This window comes from Coturnix japonica, chromosome Z, assembly GCF_001577835.2.
Source record: "Coturnix japonica isolate 7356 chromosome Z, Coturnix japonica 2.1, whole genome shotgun sequence".
Classification (NCBI taxonomy): domain Eukaryota; kingdom Metazoa; phylum Chordata; class Aves; order Galliformes; family Phasianidae; genus Coturnix; species Coturnix japonica.
Genome location: NC_029547.1, coordinates 42,735,854 through 42,762,516, shown reverse-complemented (window position 1 = coordinate 42,762,516; position 26,663 = coordinate 42,735,854). Strand labels below are relative to the sequence as shown.

Genomic DNA, 26,663 nt, shown 5'->3' with positions numbered 1-26,663 from the left:
ACTAACCTTCAAAGATAGAAGAGGGATAAAGTAAAATAGTGACATTATCTGTATGATTGCATGCTGTTTCTAAACCTGAGGAAAAACCCTTTCAAAATGCAGACATTTTATGCCATCACATGAGTACACATGTTAAAGTTAACACAAAAATCTTAGGTTCATGTAACAGCGGATTGGTCCAATCATTGCAGAGGCTGTAAGTGAATTTTTCTCTCTGTACAATATCAAACATAATATTAAAATTGTTATGGGAGGTGGGGAAGAAGGAAGAATAGCATACAGAGATGAGAAGGAAATAAAGAAGAACACTGGACTATGTAAAAATCTGGTTACCTGTTTCCTTATACTGGCTTTCTTGAAAGACACTTAGCATTTGAGCAAATAATAATTAATGTTGTTTAACTTTTGCATGGTGGTGCTTGTAACGCATTGGTTTTCAGTAAAATGTAATTTCCAGCTGATGCTTTACAGTAAAAGACATAAATAACAGTTAATATTAACAACTGGCAGGATGTAAAGCACTAGTTCAAAAGAAAATACATCTACAGCAAAAAAAAAAAAAAAAAAAAAAAAAAAAAAAAAAAAAAAAAAAAAAAAAAAAAAAGAAAGAAAAAAAGAAAAAAAGAGAGAGAGAGAAAGAAAAGAAAAATGCAAAAAACTTTCATCTTCTGTATCACAACAACTACTGTGCCCCAGCTGCACGCTTCTATCTTCAGAACATATGAGGGAACTTGAAGAGGATCTAGTGAGCAGCATACAATACTTACAGAGAGCATTCTCCTCTATAGGAAGAAAAGAGTTTGGGGAAGAAAACTCACACTGCATCTTACATTCGTTACGAGTATTTTGCACACCAAATGGCTGATCTCTAGTGAAAGAGAACCCTGGTTAAGTAAATTAAAACTCACATTCTTCCACAGTGATTCCTAATAGTACACTGCCTACTTACTCATCAAAAGTCCATTTTTTATGGCTTTGAAATACTACTGCTCTCTATAGGATTGGAAAACAATTGGAAAACAGCCTTTGCTAGCTGTAAGGCAATGTAGTTAGAATTTCTTGATATCAATGTATTCATGTTTTGAGCAATTTCCATCTATGCTTTACCTTCCTTGCCCCACCCTTGAAGATGACTTTTCTTCCAGCTGCAGTGATGCTAGAGAGTACAAGCAAAGCACGCTGCAAACTCATTCTTATTAACGTGGTGTCAAGCACTTCCCCTGTCTAGACAAAGAGCCAGTGCAGTAACAAGACAATCCTACTCCTATCAGAGGTGAGTAAACAGAATTTGCTTTCATACAGCTCTTTTCATATTCAAAATATCCCAATACGCTGTACAATAATGAGATAGATACACTGTCATTTCCCTAATCTTAAACACGGAGGGCAAGGCTTTGTCTTGCGAGTAGGAAGAAAAGGAGGTCACAGGTTCTTTGAAGTTTCCTTACATCATCCTGACTGAAGGAGAGGGAATGGAGAACACAGCTGCGACAAAACAGACAGCAATGAGGACACATGACCATTATGAAATGTGTGAGAAGCATTTATTTCAACACATCCAAGAAACACCTATCTAGAAGCAAAAATGAATCAGCAGGAAAGATTTTATTTTATTTTTACTTTAAGACCAGCAGCAGGTACAACATTAATCATATATTTCTTTGAAGGTTTTCTTGGGCAGGAAGACAGGGGGAACTAGGAGGCCCGATGAGATGAATTTCACTTTCATCACAGCAAGTGATGAACAGAAAGAGATCTATATGCATACAGAGATTTGGTGCAGGTGAATGTAATCTAGTGGTTGTACTACCTACCTAGTCAACACAAGCAGTCATCCTAAAAAGTGAAATATTCTGGCAAATGAGAATTTAAAAGGAACTTAGGCCAAAACCTACTAAGGAAAGCAGAAAGGAACGGTGAGGGTAATAGCAGGTGAGACAGCTCCCCACACTGCCTTTGACCAGAAGTCTGTGACCCACCTGGTGCCACCACCAGCAGCTTCTCCAGCAAGGAGGGACTGGTTGTGGAAAGCACAACAACCTGCAGCCTGTCTTACTGCCAAACTCCCAAATGGATTAATAAGAAGTAGCTGCCTAATCAAAGTATATCCCCTGCATCTTGCTTTACTGCTGTACAGCCAAGACAACAGCTAGATGGAACAGGACAGCAGCAGTTAAACTCTTCAGCAAACTTCTTCCACCACCACCCTGGTTAGAGCCTCAAGCAACAGGAGAGAAACCTGCCCAAGAACCCGCCCTCATCACTGAGCTGTTCATAAAGTGTGGCAGAACCTTTACCAGAAACACCCCCTAGGTGAAAGATGTCGGTGCCCCTTCCCGTTCCCACATCCTGCTTAATTAATGCCAAGGCTATCAGCTAAGTGCATCTAGCACCCCTTGCTGAAAAAGAAAGGGTGGGTGCTGTGAGTCATTCCACCTCAGCAAAGTTTTCTGCAACCCGCAGCAAGTTCTTGCCGCTGTTTTATTAGAAGCTTCCCTCTCCTTTGCAGTGGTCAGTTAAGTGTTCGGTTGTGTTCTCCCACTGTCTTTCTTCTTCTCCTAACACATGCATGCTTTAGCCTTGGCTATGGAGTGCTGACTGAGGAGAAACAATAGGAGCCTTTCAACTCCACAGAGGAAGGCTCAGCTCAGAGACCCAGTCAATATTTGCTGCAGTTTCAAGCCACTGTTATACAGTTCCTTCAAAACAGAGCTCACTAGTCAGGAACCCCCAAGCGTTACCTGATTTTATTCAAACAGGGAAAAATGAGGTAAATTGATTACAACCCAAACCACTTTTTCTTGGGAGTAATCACTACCACAGAACAGAAAGACAAAAGGAAATGAGAAGAGGAACAGAAAAGGTCTGGAGGACATTGAACAAAACCACAACGGGTTTGAAGAGTAAATAGCCATTTATAATTAGGAAGGCCATTTTTCTCCAAAAACTGACTAGCAAAGTTCAAAAACTGCATACCAGACAGTTACAATAAACAAACCCACCTAAGATGACCCAAGGAAGCAAAGTATGCAAGGAGGCTCATCTCATCAGCTACCTAAAGTTCTTGATGCTCTCTGCAACACCTGTGCCACAGCACAGCCACACGCCGACTATGGCCATGCACCTTTCCACACAGAGGGATGCATCTTTCTGTTCTGCTTCAATACAAGTAAAAAATACAGCAAAAAAAACAACAACAAAAAAAACCAACAAACCACGTTCAGTTTATTGAGAGAACTAATATAGGGAAAAGGCTAAGAATTGGTATTTTTTGTATTAAGTCACAGCCAAGATGTAATTATTCATCCAAAAAAGAGATAATTTCATAAATAACAAAAATACCAGTAAATGTTTTTTATAATATGTGCAATATTGGGTTAACCTTCTTTGCTGTGGAGAGAGCGGTCAATTAAATACTGTCCTTCTTCCAGAAGCTTGCAGAATGGAAACAACAACAGCAACAAAAACAGTAACAACAGAATGAAACATCCCATTGCAAAAGACTGTCATTTGTAGAACTGCATCCCTTCTTTTGCTTCTACCATCGCCATACACATTAAACACACAGAAAGAAAGAAAAAAGAAAAGACACACAAAAAAATGCTTCTGAGAGTGAAAATCCGACGGATTGACAATCATCATTTACCTTCTCAAACTGAAAGGCAGCTGTATGATTTTTCCTTTAGAATGGATGGAGTCTTGTCTGAACACGCTTTCTCACGTTAGACTGCACTCAAAAGTTTTGAGCCAGAGTCTGACAAGCCACAGCTTAAACAGGAAAAATTACAGCTTAGCTTCAGTGGTGTCAGGATCTTTTCAAAAACACAGTTTTTGTCAGCCCTGGGGTTAAAGTTCACATATCAGCAGAACAAATGCATCTTCCCACCTCCCCTTTTGTAATGCCCGGAGGAGGTTTGATAGTTTGAGTTGGGTTTTTTGTTTGTTTCTGTAGTTGTTTTTTTCTTATGTTTTGCTTTTTAATGGTGCATTACTGTCATGGCTTATTTTATTTTATTTTATTTTATTTTATTTTATTTTATTTTATTTTATTTAAATAAAGTAGCAACAGATGGGGTTCCAACTGCTTTCCATTCCATCTTCTTGTTTTAAAGCAATGCACAAACACTTACAAGCACAAAAAATAGGTAGAAAGAACCAGTACAATTACAGGAAGACACCGACACATCTGCAGCAGAGGTCAGACTCCTGAGCAAATGGAAAGTACTTGTTTACAAAACAGTTCAAAAGAGGAAAGTTGTGAAACTTCCCAGTCTTAAGGAAATGAGTACAAGCTCCACTGTACAACAATCAGACAGTAAAAAAAAAGCTTTTTACTCCCCTTTCATAGTTCATTCTCCTAAACCTATATGTGGGGTGAGAAATTCTATCAGTGTGTGAATAAACAAATACTATTTTTTTTTTTTAAAAAGCAACTAATAAACTATTATAAATAAAATACATGAAACTATGCCTAAAAGACGAGCTAAGGTAGAACCAAAGATCTGAAAAGAAAAAAAAAAAACACATCAGTATGCAACAACAGAGAGTAAAATGGACTTCACGGAAACAGTGAATGAAAATGAATGATTAACCACTCGATAGAGGCTGAACGAAGTTTCATCTTAAAAAGCGCTTAGCATTATTAACAATGCTTTCAAATTTCAGACTGAAAAAGAACGAGGCACAGAGAAGTGCCATGCACTGAGCAAGTGATGCTTACTTTGTTCACTTCTGTTACTTCCTGAGTCTGAAGGATAAAAATCATGACATCCCCAATGATTCACTAAAGCATATGGAAATTCAGTGCAAATACAGCACGGCATCTGATCAGAACATGCTAACACGTGGTTTTATTTACTCAAATCAATGAGTACTACAGAACCCCACTTACAGTCTGTTTACTACTGGTTGCTACGAAAACCAAAGAAAGGAGTAATTAGTAATTCAGCATTATTATAGATCAGAAGATTTTGCATTGCCGAGACATCTTTTCAACAACACCCTGTATTTGTGTAAACATCATTACTGCTTAGGATATATTATTTTAATATCAGCACTCCTTCAGCAATATGGACCATTAGGTACATAGAGCAGGAAAGGTTCTCTCTGAAACCTATGAATTTATCTGCAAATCAAAATCAACTAGTCAATAAAACTTGTTTCCTTTTCCTTCTCTAAGGTGGGAATGTTTCTGAGGCCATAGCGGTCCCCAGCTGTGCCATCCCAGCAGCAATCACAGGAAGCAGCACTGACCTCTCTCTGGTGCACCGCAGGGGAATGCCACAGAACTGCTCGCCCAGGTACCTCACCAGACCTCCAGGGAATGACAGCTACAAAGAGCTTCTGTGCCTTAACATTTTAGTTATGGTGCGTAAAACAGAGGACATTCTGTACTGAAGATAAGGCTTTTATAACTGGAAAGGAAACACATTAAGAAAGAAGTTTGGGCTAAATCTACCTAACACTAATTCTCAGGCAAACATCAATTCTTGTAGGTATCCGGTACTAATTTCATGAAGAAAACTAGATGCATCTTCTTTATGTAAAATAAAAAGTAAGAACAGCAGCAAACAAACACAGAAACCAAAATGAGCACTGCAATAATCTGATTTACTCGCAGAGGTTAGAAACGTGAAATTGGTTTCATCACTAATGTATTAGATCCACACTACACCTAAAATAAAGTGCCTGTGAAACTCCTCCAAACGCTTTGTTCTGAAGAAGGCCATTATACCAGCACTAAATCAAGAAAGCTAATGTGAAAAATGGAAAATGGAGAATTCTTTTTACAGTAAGCTATAAAATATAGTTCAGTCAGAGACAGGGTCTGAAAAAGTAATATTAAAGGGATGTAGTAAATCACACACACACAAAAAAAAAACTTTTTGTTTTTTATAGCAAACTACCATGCTTTGGATCTGAAACAGTAAATATGGAGCTTCTCTTCATAAAGTGTTCCTGGCAAGTAACTTCTATTGAGAAAATGTTTGCTTAGAATTTGAATGCAATGAATAGCCAGGATATAATGAGAAACAAGCATGATCTACCTCTCTAATTAATTTTCCTTCTTCACCTACACTGTCACTTGTTATGATAATGTGAATCTTAACCTTAATGAGAAATTTCATACCACCTTGATTAAAGATACCATGAATAACAACACTCTTTTTATTTTGTTTTTATTTTAATGAAGAATCTCTTTATACTCAGGAACTGTACTGAACTTCTGCTAGTGAAGAAAATAAGCTATCTGCATACAACTTCTGCGCCAAGTGTTAAGAGACTGATTTATATTTCATGTTTTTAAATGAGAATTATGCTATTAAGCATGTTACAAAATGATCGTATTCTCTGCAGGAAATGTTCCTGGTATTTTTTTGTAAACATAGTTTGTCTGCGGATGGTTTTAAAGTGTAAATCCCTCAATAAAACTGTGTGCGCATCCTTTAAAAGGTCTGTGAACTCAACAAAATGACCTACTAAAATTCACACAATATTCTTAAAATATTAGAAAAAAATCAACCTCACAGAAACTTCCGAAGAACTCTGTGAACCCTGATGACAACGCACTACAAATACATACAAGTAACATTAATTTGGGTCCACTATTCTATAACTGGGTCTACTGACATGCATACTACAAAATATGGTAAAATTTCAAATATATGCACCTTGTACATAGTTTAAGAATTATTTTATTTTAAATGAGATTCAATATTAAGAAAAAGTGGTTTATACCATCAATGTATGTCTTTCTAAAGTAAATATTCCCACTTCATGAGAAACGCGTCTTTCAGTCTTTATACTGTATTTCACAGCCCCTGGACATCCTCAGGTCCTCTGGAAATCAAGAAAAACTTAAGTCTTTGATATCTCTTTAAACAAAACTGCTTCATGAAAAGCCATTTTCTTATTCTCCTAGCAGCCTAGAACACAGTGACAGACCAGAGGGGGGCAACAGAGGGGGGCAAAATCTTTTTTTTTATTATTTTATTTAAGTAACAAATTAAAGAGTTATCATATTAAAGAGTTTACATTTGCAGGGAGGAGTTTTGTGTAAGACTGGTGTTCTGCTTTTGACAAAAGAGAGAATTACTTCCTGAACACAATATTTAAATTACATTACCAAGGAATGAGCTCTCTTGTGTTTGGACGTTCACAAAATCCATCTAGTCTTTAAAGAGCATTCTCTAGGAAAGAGTGGTGTATCATACAATGCTTTGGAAAACACATAACCTCTATCCTCCTAATTTTGCATTGCTGTATAAGACTAAATTAACTTTCACAACCTCAGTGGCTTTTTTTTAGCACATTCCAAATCCTGATGCACCACGAGCCCCATACAGCTGCTGCCTGTCTGCTCGTGTCTTTGACATCCAGCACCCAGCCCTGCAGCCACCAAGGCACAGAAACCATGTGCCTGATGGGTGCGCGTCATCCCTCTGACCTTCAGGTTGAAAGCCCCGACCCAGCAGAAGCTGTTCAAGAGATCTCAGCCTAAGATCATCAGGTGGAGGTGATCATACAAACAGCCATAGACCAGTCCCCCCCAAACTGGCATGCACAGCTTGCTAGGCCTCGCGAAAAGCCTGACAACTGAAACCATTTATGCTCCTAACCACCCAGTCACAAATGCACCTCAATCATGTCCTCTCCAAACCTCTGGGGGCTGGAGCTGAACACTGCCTGAAACACTGCAGCAAAAGAGCATCAAAAGAGGATGGATTTAAAAAACAAACAAACAAAAAAAAAACAACCCCTCCAATTTTAGATTCCCTCAACATCTACTGAACATACAACAAAAAGAAATGAAATTCCATTCACCGTTAGTACGCATCAGCTTCTAATTTCAGCTACTTTATTAAAACAAGATATATATTTATATTTCTTTCCTCAAAGAGCTTTAGGGACTGTTTTTTGAAGGGTATTTAAGTACCTGCAGGTATAAAATGGCAGAAATAAAATCTAAAGCAGCCAGGCACCAAGAAGTCTCAGAAACCCCACGCGCTCTTGTCTGCATCTCTACGCACCCAAATGTATTCAAAACCCTAGCTCTGAGGATCTATTCTTTTTTAAATCCGTGGGCTAAAAAAATTTGCTTAAATAAATTATTCATTTTACTGGCTACAGAAGAAAAACATTAGTAAATATTAGTGCAATGGCATGACTTCACTCTTGTGATGTCTTTAAGGACAACGTGCTACAGATAACGCCCTCTCCAGCTATGCACTTGCGCTTACATTGGGAAATACCTGTGTGACAAACAGAACTGGCACCAACTCCACCAGAGCTACCGCTGCAGTACTCCAAAACTTCACCTTCCTGATTCCACTGGGGACAACCTGCACACCGGGGACTGAAAACCAAAAGAAGCTGAACAAGCAAAATTATCTGGACGTACTTTCATTCAGCATATTTTATCCAGTTTACTATGCAGGACACAAAGAAAAGCATACAAAGGGTAAGATGACTTGCACACACGTAATAAGTGCAGGCAAATACCAGATTTGATCCCAGCAATTTCATTGGAGAGCTCAATTCACCAAAAAGCGTGCAAGACAGAAAGAAAAAGAGAGAAAGGCAGAAGTGACTCAATGCAAAGGGAAAACTGCTTGCAACTAAGGCAAGAGTGAAGGGGAAAATACAACCTTAATTCTAAGGTCTTTTGAATGAAGGAATAATAAACTTCCAAGTAAATGTCACTTCACTTTGACTGAGTTTCCCCAATTGGGTATTGTATATATATAATTTTATATATATAATTATTAGGCACATACTTTCCATGTTCTTTCCCCCCAAAAGCCGAGCTGACAATGGTGACAGTGGAGTGTGTAATTAGTTTTTATTGTTCCCCTGACAGCCATAGCTCTGGAAGGACCCCTTGCCTTTTCCATTGTAAATGTTATGGAAAAATACACTAATGACAGGCATTTAATTATGGGCACAGCGACCATGATGGGCTCTGTGCCAAAAGTGATTGGCAGATTTGGATACCAGATATTCGTAGCAATGGTTCTTTTTCTTTCCCCCACACCTAGTAACTCATATTACTGAGGTTTTAAGTACCTTTTCTAAGCTTTACTTATTGGTCATAGATATTATGACCAACAACGATCAACTTGAAAACGCATGGGAAAAATGGATAGACAAAATGGTGTCTTTTTGCTCAAAAGCAGCAAGAGATTTTCTCAAAGAGTTCTATCCAGTGACAGCACCATCAACATAAAAGAAATCCCCCCCCCAACTCTGACACGTGGATGACATTTTTATTTACTTTTCAAAAGAGAAAATATATCTATATAGAAATATATTATGTCCCCTAATACATCTTTATTAAATATTTACAAGTCTATCCCACATTCAACTGTAGTTGCTGAGGTGCTTTTTCGCCTGATTAATTAGCAATTGGGAGACACGCTTTTTGGCAGCTCATGTATCCCTATTATTTCGTCTGGTTTGGCACAAAAACTCCCTTTTGGGAGCACCAGTATTTGTACTGTACCCCGCTTAGTGATGGATCACTAATTTTTAATAAACTAAGCCCCGAGAGAACTATAAAAAGATGTAGAAGTGTTTTGGAGCAATAACTGTAAACAAATACAAAAAAAAAAAAGCAGGGGTGGGGGGTTGGGAGGGAAGGAGCTTTTTTGCAGTACAGAAGTTTGAGTTCTTTTCCAGATTACACATGGAGAGCCCATCTAGGAGATCACACGTATTCCGAAGACACGAGTCTGAATTGGCTCTTAAATACTCAATCCAAATCTCTGCCTTCATCTTTAAAAAGCTTTTAAAAAAGGGACTAGCTAATGTGGGTGCATATTTTCCTTGAAGAATGCTATATCTGAATGTCCCCTTGCTGTTTCTCATCCCTCCCCCACCACCAGATGAATGAAATTACTCTGTGAAGCAGATCTCTATGAAGAATGACCACACAATTCTGGACCAAACGGTACTAAGTCTATGTAGCAGTCACAAATCCCTGGCTAAATCGAACAAAGCAACATTATTCCTAAGTGGTAAGTTTGGGAATATAAAAGTGAAGCTGTCTGGCTCTAAAGTGGAAACTTGCAAATAGCTATAGAGTCAATGTTGGCTCTCCATCCCCCATCCAGCTGGCTCTCATATCAGTAACTTCAAAAATGCAGTTTGGCATTACGGTGGCTTAAGGCACTCTATGTGCCAGTGCAATGACCATGCTGCGTGTGTGTGTCAGAAGGTCAATACTTTCAAATTCCAGAGTCTCTCTTTATTTCCTTCTTTTCTGGAAACAATAAGAAAGAGAAGAGGATTGATAGATCCTACTTTCTTAACTTCTGCTCTAAAAACCACCCTGCCTGAGCGAATACACAACTGTTTTTAAAACTTGATTAGACATCAACTAAAGGGAGAAAACAAAACAAGAAAGAAAAAAAAAAAAACCACCACACACACACACACAGGAAAAAAAAAACAACCCAATGCAGCTGTTTTTCCTGCTCATTAACAACATTAATTAGCAAATATCTTTGGAGCGACTTTTTAACAACTCCGTGGAAGCCAACATCATTAAAGCTGTTAGCAGTCCTCACCTAACACTGACGAACAAGCAGAGCAAACTGAGAATTGTACCACAAAGATCATTATCAAATCTAGCAGTAGGTGAACTATTTACTTTTCTACCCAATCTCCTCAGAAAAAAAAATACATCTAGACATTATTTACACAGCACTACCAAACAGGCAAAACCATAGCCACGGACTGGAATTACATTGTCTAGTTTTGAGGAAATGATTTAGAATACATTCAGCTCCAGCTTCAAAGGCACAGACTGATGTAAGGTACTCAAATTTATGTACAAAATTAAAAAATAAAAAAATAAAAAAATAATAAAAATCCCGTGTACGGCACAAGTACTGCAATAAAAATTAGTATGTATTTCTTAATGATTCCCCGTGAGATTAGATAAGGGGATTAAGGAATGTGCGTAGAGAGAAGGAAGAAGTTCTTCTGAACCATAATACGAATACGAAAAGCATTACTTTGAAGTCCACAAAAGCAAAAAGGTAGTTCCACTGCTACCCACATGGGAAAGGCCAAAGTGCTCAAATGCCGCTGATGAACAAACCACAAAACACGAATATGCCTCTGCTGACCAGCATCCATCCACAAGCAAAACATGAAATCATCTTGAGGAGGAAAAATTACACTCTTTTAATGAATAAAGAATGCTCACGCTATGCAGTAAACGCTAATTTTGGCACAAAATACAACGTAATAAAGTACGCACTTCTTAAATGTCATGAGGCTAAATTTTATCATTAAGGATGAAACAAAAGGACATCTTAGCGAAGTGATAAAAGAAAATGTATTTCACACTCCAGATTTTCACCTCATCAAATGATTCACTACCAAATCACATCCTCTCTGTGCCCCAAAACCATTTCATTACTGACGCACACACAAAAAAAACAGAAATGGCGTCTACAGAAAAAAAACAAACAAACAGGTTTTCTAGAGTGAGTCCAATAAGAACAAAACCAAAAACCATGAAAGTTACTCAGTGATAAAAACACAGGATTTATCATTATTATTAATATTATTATTATATGTATTACTTTCGAACAACTCATTATATTAATATGCTGGTTCGATGATGGAATGGCGAATAGGAACAGTAAAACATTAGTAACATTGTACACACCATATATCAGCCTGGATAGGTAAATTCTTACACCACATTATAGTGCAGAATAAGATCCATAATCATCAAGGCATTTCAAGTAAAAATCACCAAACTTGAAGAATTAGATGTAAGGGGCTGATATTAGCATTTCAAGCAGATCTGGCTAATTAACAGGGCTCTTGTGAATCTTCTCGTTAGTTGATTTCTCTTTTGACAGCATTTTTACCGGCCACACATTTAAACAGAAAAAAAAAAAAAGGCCATATAAGTCCTATCACACCACATAAGAGAAAACAAGCATCTAACTCTTTCCCTACATTCTGCAGCAGTCACAAATACACAAACTCATGTTTTTCATAAAACTAGGACCTAACAATGGATTTTCATCAACCTGTCAATGGTAAAACATGAAAGATGCTTTCCCAGATGAAAGATGTACGGGAGTTTTTCCTTTTCTGTTATTGGAAACCACAGTGCCCTACAGGAACAAAATATAATCTCCATTTTTCTCCCCCTTTTTATCCTAATTTTAACACAAATTACTTTTAAACATCCAGGCGAGTGGATGTCCGTGGTTCCGTAATGTACCAATTTACCCTCATTTTCTTAAAAAAGAGGATTTCACACAACCGTGCACGTTCACCTTTTATAAAATAATACCTACCATTTTAAATGAGTTTAGCTATTATTTAAGAGCCTGTAGAGACTACAACAAATAGGGAGAGAGCGCAAAGGCAAGGAAGGCTTCCAGTGTGCGAAGGATTCTCCTGTTCCATTCAGCTATGCCGAACTACATTACAGCAGGGTTTACTCACAATAACTGTAATATCACCAGAAAGCAGTTTCAATAACATGTCTGTTTATTTTAAACCAAACGTTTCCATTTCATTATATTGCTGTGCTGCTGACTGACTTGATTTTAAGCACAAGTGCAAAGAAAACTTAAACAAAACAGGACCCTTTATTCTCCACAGTGAATTACACCATTCAGAAATGCTGGAAGATTAGATTAATCAAGAGACTAAAGACATTTCTCAAAAATCAATGCTCAGAACTGGATAGCAGCAGAAGAAAATCCCCGTTCCAAAATACTTCTCTCTGCCTTGCAAAAGCGGAAAGGCTAACGGTGAGCCTTAGCAGGACAGGTGCATCTCATAGCTATGAGGAACTGCTCATGCTTCCTCTCTCAGAAAGGTTGCGTCTTCGTTAACATTTTCTCTGAGGAGATCAGAATGACCAGCCTTCCTTATGCGCCTTGTTGAAGCCTAATATTCCAACCCGCGGTACACTGCCCAGTGACACGGCTGCTTCAGGCAGCAGCAGTAACAAGGTACTCTAACAAGCCCAGAGAGCTCTCAGAGCACATGCCTGTAATCTCTGTGTCAAGTTACGTCTGTATACTCGGGCACCAACCCACCTGGCTAACATCGGCCTCAGGGCTGCCAGCGTGAGATGAAACTGCACAAAGGGATGAATGCCAACAATTAAAACATGGAACTTACACCTTTTTAGGTTATTCTTGTTAATATTATTTTACTTCAAATCAAAAAGGTCTTTGCTGGAATTTGAGAGCTACAAAGCACTTTGTAAAGGCTATTCATCATCTAAATGTTTAGGCTTACTAAGAATTATAGAGATTTCATTCTCACACAACAATCACGATTTTACTGTTTGCCACAACAAGGTCCAGTGATACATTTCAATGCATACATACATGCATGCTTGCGAACTAGAAAGGCTGCTCCAAAAGTAACACCTCCTATTTTATTACATAAGCCCACAACATCAGAGGAGGATGCTGGTGGTACAGCGGCAGAGGCTGAACCTTCCTACCATCACCCTGTTGCATACTGTTGCCGTGCGACAGATGGCAGCAGAGGAACAGTCTGAAGACAAAATGGCACCTAAGATGGAAGCGCATATGGAGCAAAGCTGTGGAACAGAATTCCTCCGAGCAGAAAGAATTACACCCAATGGTATCCATCAACACTTGCTGAACATTTATGGAGTTCAAACAGCAGACATGAGCACAGTGATGTGGTAGTGGGTGATGTGTTTCAGGGTCACCTCATCTGATGTGCAATTTTCAAGTTTGGCGCACAGGCTCTTGCTCACAGCTGGCAAAACTGCATAGTTAATGCTGGTGACTGGACTGAAAAACAGCATTTTGTAGCAGAGAATGTGCTCTATCAAGCAGTGCTATTGTGCTGTCTGTATCTGCTGTAGCTTCCGTGGAAATAAACTGGAGGCATTACTTTCAGAGCAACCTATATATACAGCTACACATACATACACATCCACTGAATACCATGCATATTCACATAAGAACATACACACATTACACAACAGTCCGTAAGTCTACAAAGATCATGACTCCTAAAGGCCTTACTGCGTTAATATACTTTCTTAGCCCAGTGTGAGGCTGGTTGATTACCCGGGGCGGAGGGAGAGAGAGGAGAGGGAAGGGGACAGCTCTTCTTCACCAGTCCCCCCCCCCAAAAAAAGGACATGGGGCTAGCAGAAGAAAGGGTAGTAAAGTGTCCTAACTGTGTGCATTTCAAAAAACCTTGGTAAGGAGCTTTTCATGAAGACCATTTACCACTTAACAAGGTGCCTTTCACAGGAAGGTGGAAGCCAGTGAAACTATTGTTCTTTGTGTGGTTTTTCCATAGAACATTTCCAACTCCCTCAAAAATCCAGTTTTAAAATAAACACCAGAATTCTTTTGGAGACACAAAGCGTTAGCAAAACTACTAAGGGTACAGAAAGCAGGCGTAAAAAATTGAAGGCTCTGGTACTGATCTTTTAACTACAATAAATCAGTCAGAGATTCTTTCAGTTCTTGAAACAGGCTGCCGGATAAAATGCTTTCAAAACATGAGCTATACTGCTTATACGCTCTGAGTACTTAAGGGGTATTATGCTTTCTTTGGCACACAGAAATGATATAGAACACCAAAGCCAAACCAATGCCTCAATTTTGCCCTCTTCAGCCCCAGCTTCTTAGCTGTTCTTTATAAAGGCAATGGCCTCCTTCCTATTCCAACTGCATGGTTTCCCCAGCTCTATATGCACACTAAATTATTCCAAGATTGAAAGCAAACAAACAAAAAACAGGCTACCAGTGGTGAAACCTTCAATCGCTAGTAAGCAATGGGAGGACGCTGGTCCACCTTGCACGCCCTGAGAAGCACGGGGCAGCCATGCACAGTGCTAGGGCTGTGCTGTGGCACTGGGGCAGCACTCACCCATATCTGCTCACCCACCAACCGCAGCAGGACTCGGGTGTGTCGTATGTTGAGTGTACCTTGGTGAAGTCAGATGCCCTTCAGAATCAGTGCCTACACACTCAACCACAAAACTCACCTAACTTTAAACAACCAGGCTGGAAAACCCTGATCTGTGCAGAGCATTCACAGAAGTGTCCGCTCATTTTCCTGTTCAATGAGTCCCAAGTATCTCTCTTAACAAAAAGTCTACCGCTGTTGATGAAAATATGGTATCCAGGTTAGTAACGGGTGCTAGTCAACCAAACGTGAAATGATACTGCCGTATAAAATTCTGTTATCAGCAGATGACTTCTCAGTTTTATTATCCACATAAACAGATGTCCACATACACAAAGAACGTACATCAGCATCCCGTGCCTTTATAAGAGTTCTTTTGGGAATGTAATTTTATACACCATTTTCTTGCATAAGATATAGCCAAATCCAATAATGCTCCTAATAAAAAATACTTGCTTTCCTGAGACTATGAGGTTTGGCCTCTCCATCGTCCAGACTTGAACTGCAAGTATTTTTAACTACCTTGAAACCAGCAGCCATTCACGACGCTACAGAACCTGCCACTGAAATAACTTGGAGGAAAACACCTACATGTAAACCGCAACCATGAAGCACAGTCCTGCAAGCAGAAAAATGTAATAATTACCACTAACACTTCAAGTTGAACTTTGACAAGATTAAAAGCACTAGCAAGTGCTAAGCCAGTAGACCGCTTCAAAATTTGGCTGAGGTGCATGACACTTTGGCTGGATTTTCATTACAGGGACAGCGGCTATCAGGATTAAATGCATATGCTCTACTACCAAACAAACTCCCAAAACTACTCTGGATTCAGAGGGATATTGTGCAACAAGAATAATCTGCTCCTCTGTGTAAGAACACATACACAGTCAGCACTGAAAGACACTGAGGAGATGATTAGAATGCATGTACACCTAATTCTGAGTCCATGAACAATGAAAGTACAAAAATATCAGACACATTTACAAGCTCACTCAATGAATAATTTTCAATACACATACACAGATAAACCACGCCAAACATATTTTATTATACTTCAAAAGCCCAATACTCAAAACCCATCTGGCATTGGACAACACCATTTATGGCACTTCTTGCATGCTGGCAACTGTACCACAAAATATGGCTTGGACTACATGTGACTACAGACTCAGGCTCTGTAGGAAGACACAACTTTCTGCTCCTCATGCTCACAATAATGATCCTGTGGTACTTTTTAATTATTCTCACAGAACTTTGGCAACTTTTCAAGAAATGTAATCTCAACTTTGTTAATGGACTCGCGGGCTCTTTTTATTTACCAGAACACTGTTCACACAAGGAGCGCTTTCCAAAACGGGCCGCTCATCAATTCACTTCTGTGTCTCTTAATAAGGATGAGATCTTTCTGTACATTCGCTGGAATTTCTTACTAGGAAAACTAAACACGATGGTATCTGAGTTAAACTGAACCGTTACAGAATTCTTGGACAATGTTTTCACAAAACCTCCCTTTACTTCGCCTTTAATCACAATCAACAGCATCAACATCTCATTCTTAAACTGAATTAATTACTCCTACACTGGTTTGTTAATTCTGAATAAACACAATAAGGAGGTAAGCTGAAGCAGGCTGGCCACGTTTGGGGCTGAGAAATGACAGAATATTTTGCCTTCCCACTTCAAACTGTTATCTCTCTTCACGCATTCCCGCTTACTTCTACGTGTATAAAACCAGACCGTCCCTCTCTGCATCTGCCTATCTCTGGAGGCAGATAAATCACTGTGAAGTTGCTCCTACAGCACTGTTAGCTGACCCAAAAGTGCTGATAACCAAACTGAATATTGCCTTCACCTCAGATCCTGACAAAGTGATTTCAGAGTAGAAGCGCTCCCTTCCCTCCGGGTCTCCTGCACCAAACCCACCAGGCGTTTGCCTGCTTTTCTGTAACGCTGATGTAACTTAGGAGGCACTCTGCTTAAAACAAAGGGGAAACGTGCCTGCACACTGCTCTTTCTCATAGCTTTAACTCAGGCATAAACACGGCACATCCAGATAGATGTTTTCATTGTGAGAGGGCAGCGAACGTTTGTGAGAGAGAAATAAATGTTTGTTTTCAGACGGGAAGGTTTCACAGCATCTCCCCATCAAGCCTTCATGCGGTTATTTGGAAGAATAACAAAACTAAGTTTCCTCTGCAGTCTGCTGATGTTTAATGTTGGATTAAGAGCAGATTTCATTAACACTGGTAAAATACCGTTAAACTTATTAAAATCCCCACAAATCCACTCAGTGCACAACTCTTCCGCTCAGACAAGGGTCAGCCATCCCTTCCCCTATTGCTGCCCATGTGCAGCTCCGCGCGCTCATCACACACAGGACCGCCAAGTTATAAAATCCTGACTGCAAGGTTATGTCTGAAGCATTTTATTTTTAGCTGCTATGCCAGCAACATGTGCAGATCGTTGAGGGAAACCCATTTCTTTCAACAGCCCTGCTTCTGCCCAGTGGGATTTGTGAATATCATTTCATTTCAATTCATATATATGTGTATGTATGTATTTTTCCCCCTCCAACACTAACATTTCATTTTGCCTAAAGACTGAAGCAAAGAAAAAGACAAAAAAGGAAAAAAAGCTGCTTTCAAGAGACGAGCCATTTCGGAGACTGCTGGTGTTAGGTGCAACTTTTCATCTTATCCGCAACAAACTATCTTTTTCAAGCAGCAGACATAAGGAGAGGAAAACGCAGAGACGGGCACTTAAAACTGCAGATGCTCATCACTCCCAGGCACGGCTGCTACTTTGGGTAAACCCTTTTTGTCTCCAGCTCTTTGCGCCAACCGTTCAGCGCTGCGGCGCTGTGAGCAGAAGGCAGCGCTGGAGCACGGGACAGACTGCTGCCTTTGCACACTTGGATATTCAGCCCGAAACTTCCTCCATCACCTATTCTGAGGCCGCTCCGGAATACAGAGCAGAGGAGTTTTCTGCAGGCGACACAGATCTATTAAAAAACATGACCTGTGACAAAAATCAATGCGCTAATCTTAAACCAAACAGCAGTATCAGAGGCATAAAAAAAGAGATAACCTAAGATAAAATAGCCCCAAATTTACTTAGACTGGCTTGACAGGTTTAAAAAAAAAAAAAAAAAAAAAAAAAAAAAAAAAGTCTGCTTGCACGTACTGCAACAGGGCAAAAACAAAAAACACCCCGTAATCCCCAGGTGACTTTTTACCCAAACACATGGATAACATTTGGAGCGGGACTGCGATTTTCAGATGCTGAACATGAAGGAAAACTCCATTAAAATCACACGAAGCTCCCTTCCTTTCCCCTGAAGGTTGGTGCAGCGGCTCGCACAGCCCGCGGCAGCCGCCCCCTGGGCACGGCACCTCGGCGCGGGGCGCGGGCTGAGCCCCCGCTCCTCCCGACACCGCCGGCACCGCACTCCCCACCCGGGCACCGACCGACCCCGACGGGCCGCGGGGCAGCGCTCAGTCCTCAAGACGGACGGTGGTTGCCGACGGGCCGGCTCCCCGCTCCCGGCCGGAGGCGGAGGAGCTCCGCGGGGCGCAGCCGCCCGGCGCCCGCGTCCCGAGCGCTGGAAGCGCCAAGCTGCCGGGAGGGGGGAAAAACGACCCCCCTCACTTCCCGCATCCCTCCCTTCTTTCTTCCCCCCGCCGCTGCTCGCAGCCCCGGCCCTCCGGAAAAGAAAGTTTTCCGGCCCACCACGCGAACGGGGGCAGCTCCGCAGTCGCCGGGCTGCGGGGTGTCAGACCTGGGGCCGCTCCCCGCCGCCCCCTCCCCGTCCCCGCGTACCTGGGGTTGGTGCTGTTCCAGTAGACGGCGTAGCGGTCGGCCACCGCCTTGGCGCCGGGCTCCTGCCCGCGCACGCACACCCACAGCGCCGCGACCGCCAGCAGCAGCATCTCCACGTGCGGCATCGCGGGGAGACGGATGCGGAAAAATTGGGAAGAGGTTGGAGGAGGGAGGGTTAAAAAAAAAAAAAAAAAAAAAGTAAAAAATAAAAAATAATAATAATAAAGAAAAAAGAAGGTAGGAGGAACCGAGCCTTCCCGGGGTGCACGAGGGAGCGGGAGGGGATAACCGCGAGCAGAGGGCTCCGCGCCGCGCCGCAGCGAGCGAGGCGCTTGCGGCCGCAGCAGCCGGCAGGGAGGCGCGGCCGCGGCGCTCAGCGGGGCTCAGCCCGGCAGCGGGCGGCGCGCATTCACCGGGCGTCCCGCGCGGAGCCCCCGGCACAGCATGCACCGGGCACCGGGCACCGCGGGGCTGGGGCGGCGCCGAGAGAGGTCCTCCCGAGAGCTCAGGGGTCCCGGCGCGGTGCGAGCGGCCGGCGGCGGGGAGAGGGGCGAGGAGCGGCGGTGCGTCTCAGCAGAAAGTTTGTGCCTTCCTTCCCCGCTCGGATGCCAAACAATGAAGGGAGGAAAAAAAAAATAAAAGAAATAAAATAAAAAAAGAAAAGGGGGAGTGGGGGGGAAGAGAAAAAAAAAAGGGGAGGGGGAGGGGGGAAGGGTGCAAAACCCCCTGAGGAGTTTGTTCGCTGCGCTGATGGAGTTGGGGAGCCTGTTCTGCAGCACAGTGTGTCTTGAAGGAGACTTTGTGGAGTGGTTTTCTCGTCCTTCCTGTTCCTGGGCGGTGGATGCACCAAGGGCTGAGCAACAGCAAAGGCAAAAAAAAAAAAAAAAAAAAAAAAAAAAAGGAATGAAAAAACAAGGGGAGGGAAACGGAGGAAAAAAAATAAAAAAGCGCGGCCAATCCAAGAAATATTGCGGCGTGGAAACCAAGGAGATGGAAATAAAAACTGTTTTATGAGAGGGCGTGGAAAAAAGCGAAGCCCCGGAGAAGTGCAGCACCAGGGCCGGGCCGGGCGCTCCGACGCGGGGACTCCGGCTGCCGCCTCTCGGAGCGCTGCGGTGATAGAGCACGGTCCGGTCCCGGGAACATCAACTTCTGCGGAAGGACGGCACGCACCGGGAGCGGCGCGGGGGAGGCAGAGCGAGGCGGCCCCGCCGCTGCGATGGTTACATGCGGAGATCGGGCAAAAAACGCGGCTCCGCGCGGTCCCCTCCGAAGCAGCAGCAGCAGCAGCAGCAGCGAGGAGAGACGCGCCGCGCCAGCAGGCAAATAAATAAACTTGAATGCAGCGGCAGCAGGGAGGGATCGCGGAGAGCGCCGAGGATTGGAGGGGCAAAAGTCAGTTTGGGAAAAAAAAAAAAAAAAAAATTAAAAAAAAAAATTGCTTTATGGGAGGAAAAGAGGAAAAAAAAAAAACAAACCCTTGGCGCAGCCACGCCCCCTCGCCAGGGCCGGTCCCTCCGCTGCGTGCGGACCCGGCGGCGGCGCGGGGTGTGCGGGAACGCGCGCCTGCGTGCCCGCGCGTGGCCGAGGCTTGTGGCGGGGCGGGGCGCAGCGCTGTTTGCTTACGGATCCATTTCTTTTGTACCCCCCCTCCAGTTCTTGCACCCCGAGGCCATTGGCGCGCAGCTCGGGCTGTGGTGGGGCGGCGCCGTGCGGCTCTCCTCCCTCCCCGCGCCCCACCCTCCAAAACCTGGCTGATGGATTTACCGGCGCGGCGCAGCGCTGCCCGGCAGTCCTCCGCCGGTGCAGCTCTACAGCAAGCAGCGCTGCCCGCGGGCACGGCGCGGCACCGAGCTCCCTCCCCGCCGCTGGGAGAGGCCCCCGCCGCCCCCGGGCAGGTGAGCGGCTCCGTAGGGCGGGGCTCCGCCGAGGGGCGGGCTCTCGCCCCGGGCCCCGCCGGCGTTGCCGCGGTGACGGAGGCCGCGCGGGGCCCCTGGCGCTGGGGCCGTTCGGAAGCGCCCTGACGCCCCCCAGCGGCGGGCGGCGGTGCTGCGGGACTGGGGCGGAGCCGGGCCGGGAGCCGCCCCCCTGAGGAAGGGTCGCGCTTCTCGGTTCTTGATTTATTTCTTGAAATTGTTTTTATTCTGGGGTTAGATTAATCCTCACAGCCCGGTCTCGTCGGCATTTTCCCTGCGCAGGAGTCCTTTGCCCTCCCCTCAGAATTAGCCAGGGGAAAAAACACGCCCTGAAGTTGAGAAGAAAAAGCTCAGTTCCTTCATTTGTACCCCTTCTCGTTTTAGCGGAGGATATGTGCTGCTTTCAGATCTTTCCTATTCAAGGCCCCAAGGTCTGTTGTGAGCGTTGTCTCCCCGCGGTTACCCCAGCCCGCTCACTGCTCTCAGGGCCGCAGCCGCCGGGTCTGCCCGCAGCAACAAACCGCAAGCATCTCTCTTACCTTTTCATTAAAAACAACCAGCATCCCTGCTTTCTCTTGTGCGTTCACTAATGTCCATGGGTAGGAACGGGGCACGCACAGCAGATGCACAAGAATCGCTCCTGCAGAGGATATAAATAGATATAAATAAATAAATAAATGATGTGAAACGAGCTCCTTTCTCTCTCTCTCTCTTTCGAAGAAAAGTTTTCAGCTATGTGTGCTGGGGGAGGTTAACTTTTTTTTTTCTTTTTTCCTTTTTTTTTCTTGTTCTCTTTGTCTATATGCCCTGTGAGGAATATTGCAGAATATGCGATGTTCCCACTGTTCTTGGGCACTTTGGTTGTTGCATGCATGCAGGTGTGTGAAAAGCTTTCCATAACTGTAAAAGAAAGAAGGAAAGAAGGAAAGAAAATGATATGATAGGAAAATATCTTTTTTTCCCTTGCTTTGCTTAGCTAGCAAGCAGGCTCTGTGTGGCTGTGTCTTATCGGTTTATGGACTGTGCAAACACATAAATCCTTTCGACAGAAGTAAGAGGGAGATTAATTCTGCATTCAAATGGATAACACTTTAATGAGCAGAAGGTGGCCTTTTTTTCACACCGTGACCCATCTTGCAGACACACCGAATGCCCCGCACTCACAGCTCCCAGTCCACTCTTTGCTTTTGCTTTTATGCGATTGAACAATTACTGATTCTACAGTTATAGCCTGCTTCTGTATGCCAGTACCCTCTGCTTTAGCCTTCGTTCAGCAGAAGCATAAAGATAAATGACAAATGATTTGACATCAAACTGTTTTGACTGCAGTATTTAGGGGGGAAAAAATGGTATATGGGCACTGCAAGGGTCTGCAGCTGCCACTGACAAGCTGCTGTAGCAGCTTCTGGATCTCCAGCTTCACGGCGCTAATCGGTATTTAACAGACACTTTACAGCATGTACTTGCTTGATAGTTGCTTAGATTTTCAGTGTATTGGATATACAGTGCAGCGGTTGCTACGTTGATTGATCACGTCCCTAAAAATAATTAAACCAAGCACAGCTCCAGGCATTGTCTCAGGGAGAAGTGATAAATCTGTAGATTTTCTTTTCTTACTGATTTCCTTTAAAAATATACATAGTGTTTCTGTCATTATTCAGCAATACTTACTGTCTTAAATAGATACAAATGACTCCGGGGAAGGAGCTCATCTTCATTACTCATGTAAGTAGTATTGTTAAAGTAATTTGTTTTGCTGATTTCACAAGCTCCATTCAGCACCTGTGAAAAAGAAAACAGCACAGACGTTTCTACACCGTTTATTTTTCACAAATTTGAGCAGAGCTTCAGAAATAGACGTAGTAGAGCCCAGTCCTGCTTTCTGTGAAGGTAACCCCACTGACTTTTCCACTGTCAGTTACAGAGATAAAGCCAATGTTTTCCCTTATCGTAACAAAAACAAACAAACAAAAAGTTAGGGAGACATTAAATACGTAATTCTACATTTACTCTGTGATTTAAAACCATCTTGATATTTTGTGCCAAATCTACCACACAAAACTGCACCTTCTCTGTTTATCTGCTACGTGTGCTTTTCGTTGCCTGAAAATATCTGCCTTCCTTACCTTTTTTAATTGCTTTCTGATCCCATAAGTCTGTTCCTCAAGCAGCCTTAGCAAAGAAACAATCTCAGCTTCAAGTTCTGCAAATTAGTAACTGAAGAGTTAGCCCTTATGAATTCTCTCATCTTTTACAACAATTCCTGATACTGTGAGTTGTCAAAAAGTTATATGGAACAAAATCTGAGACTAATTTCCATATGAGATTTTCAAAGGCACCAATTGTACTGTTAGAGAGACTCAAAGAGTTCTTTACAAGAAATGTATCTGACTGCAGTGGACAAATATTCTTGAGCCAGGTGTGAGGTTTCTGTCTAGGTGATCTCTCTGACTTAAAAATATGTTTTCTTTGCCAGGTCTGTTTGCTTATGTGTAATGAACACACTTGGTTGTTATTAATTTATTCATCTGTTTTCTGAGAGTAGTAAATAGTCCTTCAGAAGAGAGCAGAACAAAATGGCTGCAGAATAACCTGACCCAATACTTTCTTGTGTGTGTCAGTATGTTCTGCTGGCCAGAAGAGGGGTATTAAATAAAGATCCTTGGTTTTCTTTTATTAAGCTATCTGGCAACTCCCTCACATTGCTAACACTCATTTCTCAGTGTATCAACCAGAGATAACATATATGACTGCTTCACTGTATTAAGGGTCCAAGACTTAATATCAGATATTCAGAGGGATAACTCTGAGATCTTTGTCTTTACTGAAGAAGAAAGAAAAAGAAAAGAAGAAGGAAAAAAAAGAAAGAGAGGAAGGGAGGAAGGAAGGGAGGAAGGGAGGGAGGGAGGGAGGAAGGAAGGAAGGGAGGAAGGAAGGAAGGGAGGGAGGAAGGGAGGGAGGAAGGGAAGGAAGGGAGGAAGGGAGGGAGGGAGGAAGGGAGGAAGAAAGGGAGAAAGAAAGGGAGAAAGAAAGAGTAACACAAAATACATAAATTATAGGCAACTTTTGGGGGAATATTGTCCAGAGACATTTTCAGGATTCTTAGCGCATTCAGAAATCAGTATGTATTTCTTTAAGCAGATGGTTCTAAGAATTAATTATTGTTTAGTGAAAATTATCTACAATTACCAACCTTGTTTTCTTTTCAAGGTGCAAGTTAAATCCTGCTTGTTTGCCTGAATAGTCAAAAGAACTCTGCTCACAAATTAGGCAAGAGCTGTTCATCCTATATCAATTCCGATGCTAGCGTGAAAACTTTTGAAGTGTAATATAATGAGGGAAAACATGAAGAGAAAGCAGAGCATTTCCTGGCTTCGTGTTGATATTTTATGATATATATATTTTTATTGTTTGATCTAAAAGAATTAAAAGAGCAGAAGTTTTCAAAGGCGGAAGAATGGTACTTAGAAACAGTTTAAGAATCTACTTGAAGTTTATATGTAATGTTCCCTCCACGTATATAGCTGTTAACTTGGCTACAGAGTGTTACCATTCAAGCTTGTGTTTGCCTGTACAAGTGCTTTTTTCCTGTTTGTGAGATATCCAATTATGAGGAATTATATTGTTGACATACTTTCAAGTGCTCTAAATTCCTATCTATATGAAGTTGAAGTATTTTGAGAGCTGTTATTTTGAAAGTCTGCGTGAAGGCTTTCATTTCTGCCAGTCAAGATTCCCCATGCAGTTTTGGGCTTTACAAAAATTATAGCCTATTGTACCAATTCATCATTAGCATCAAGTCATTAAGAATAACTGAAATAGTCCAACCATGACACCAAAGCAAGAATGCATGGATATAATCTGTAGTTTCCATTTTTGCCATTCATTCAAGCTCTTCCACAGTGTACAAATTAAAAATAAACAAACAAACAAAGTTAAATAAAAGATCTTTTTAAAGGTCTTTTGAGAGGTATTGCTCAATCTGAAATTCCTACAGAGCCAGTATCTTAAAACAACTTCTGTTTTAGTATTACCTCTGTAGACTCAAGTATTTGCAAGGTGCAATAAATATTATGTAGATTATGCAAAACCAAAGTATAAGTCAAGAAAAACAAATGGATTCAGCAAACTGCATTAATACAGTTATCCCAAAGATTCCTGCCCACTCCTACAAAAAGCCTGGTATTGAACTATACTCGTTATGCAGATTATGTTACATCAGCAGGTTCTCATTTCAGCATCTATGCGTTCCAGGGATGGTATGGCAGGAATGAAACCAGCTAAGGTAAATAATAACCCTGTTTAACCTTTGTGATATTTTTGTGTGATATTTTGTAATATTTGCTGTTTAAATGCACATGCCAAGACCTTGTTTTTTCGAGAATCCACATGATGGAAGTTAGTTTTTCAGATGCTTTCTGTACGCTGAGCAACTGCAGGTGCATACTCTAGAACAGCAGTGTTTGCTTAGGAGCCCTGCTTTCAAGCAGGCTTTCCAAAACAGGGTTGTTTAAAACCAAACTGACACGAAGGAACAATAACAACAGCAAAAGATAACCAGAAAAAACAAGGTAAAACTAAAATACTGAATTCAAAATAATATATGACAAGAAATAGGTGTTTTCAGGTGCTTGTGGTTCTTCTCACAGTAGCACATTGATCAGCAGTACCTTGCTAAAGGGCATGCTGTCTTTTGTCTGTTGCTTGTTGTGTGGGAAGGACGACTAGCTGTTTCTTTCTCCATCTGTGTTCAGATAAGTGGAGAAAAACAAGCAGTAGAAGATGACTGCAGGGATGGACTGCTGTCATCATTTGGAAACTCTGTACTTGACTGCCTCTGAGCCCAGTGCGGTATGCATGATTATTAATTTTGATTATCAGTAACACACATTATGAGAGGAAAATAAATAAATAAAAATAAAAATCCCAAGATAACCTTTAACACTTTTTAGAATTTAATCAACGTTCAGGATCCAATTTAAGTCTGCAAAACTGCAATGATTATTCTTGTTGCTCATTTTGCATATGAATCATAAACCATCAAATCATAAACAGTTCCTATCTGTTGAAAAAAAAAACAACCTGTGCTTGCTTGTGCGTATCTTCTAGTGCATAGCAAAGTCTTAGGCTTTGACATCAATCCCTCCTCATACAGCACCACCTGTCAACTAACATTACTCACATTAGTGAAAATGAATCAACAGGAGGAAAAAAAGAAGAGAGAGAGAGAGAGAGAGAAAAGAAAACCAAAGAGCTGCAAAGTAGGTTATTAGAGATCATGCTTCAACTCCGCTCTCTGCACTGTTACATAGAACAAGGCACAGTTAGAGTTTATGGTCTAAAGACAGCTCTCAGAAGTTTGTATGCAAAGCTAGTTAACTACCTTAAGTTAGTCCTCCCCTCTAGAAAAACAAAAGAGCTTCTTTGTGAATGTAGGATTTGTGTGCATTACTGTTAGAGAGCCATCTGCAGTGGAGTGCTTCCTTCTTGCAGAAGCAAGGGTGAGTTCTTGTGTGCCATGGGCAGCTTATGCCTGATGCGAGTGGCTGTCTTCAAGGGACTGTCCGCATGGCTTGAAGGCCGTCTCTGTTCACACTGACTGCAGCTTCTCACCAGTGCTTATTTGCTTTGTAGGTAAAATTGTTCCATTGGTTCTGCAGCAACTGAACAAAGTGCCTCATGTGGTGGAGAAAACCTTAAAAAGGTGATAAAAAGAACAACAGAAACAGGGCTAATATATTAATTACAATGTATTAGCAAGCAAATTCTGGAGAAGTCTGTGAAAGTCTTCCCCTGTGAAAGTCTAAGCTGGATGAGAAAAATCTCAGAGGCTTCAGAAATGAAAAACTGAAGACATGTTTACTTTAGATGATGTGAAAGATGACTGCAGTGTCTTCCGCTATTCTCTTTGTAGTGCAAGAGAATTCCTTGTGAAAAAACAATTCTTAGAATCACAAAACTAAGAGAATCACAGAA

General features: G+C 41.9%; 1 protein-coding gene across 2 annotated transcripts in view; it reads right to left on the bottom strand.

Moving 5' to 3' along the window:
• EFNA5 (ephrin A5) overlaps positions 1-20,643 on the bottom strand; it is a 207,721-nt gene extending 187,078 nt beyond the window's left edge. The window contains exons 1-2 of one of the 2 annotated variants that reach the window (XM_015849467.2): positions 20,539-20,643; positions 18,772-19,624 (exon numbers count right to left, since the gene is read on the bottom strand). In XM_015849467.2, the coding sequence (XP_015704953.1) occupies positions 18,772-18,896 (125 nt within the window). In that variant the 5' untranslated portion in view covers positions 18,897-19,624; positions 20,539-20,643. Of the gene's footprint in view, positions 1-18,771; positions 20,197-20,538 lie in introns of those variants that run through there. The other variant, XM_032441285.1, reaches the window with a different exon arrangement.
• Between the last annotated feature and the right edge of the window lie 6,020 nt (positions 20,644-26,663).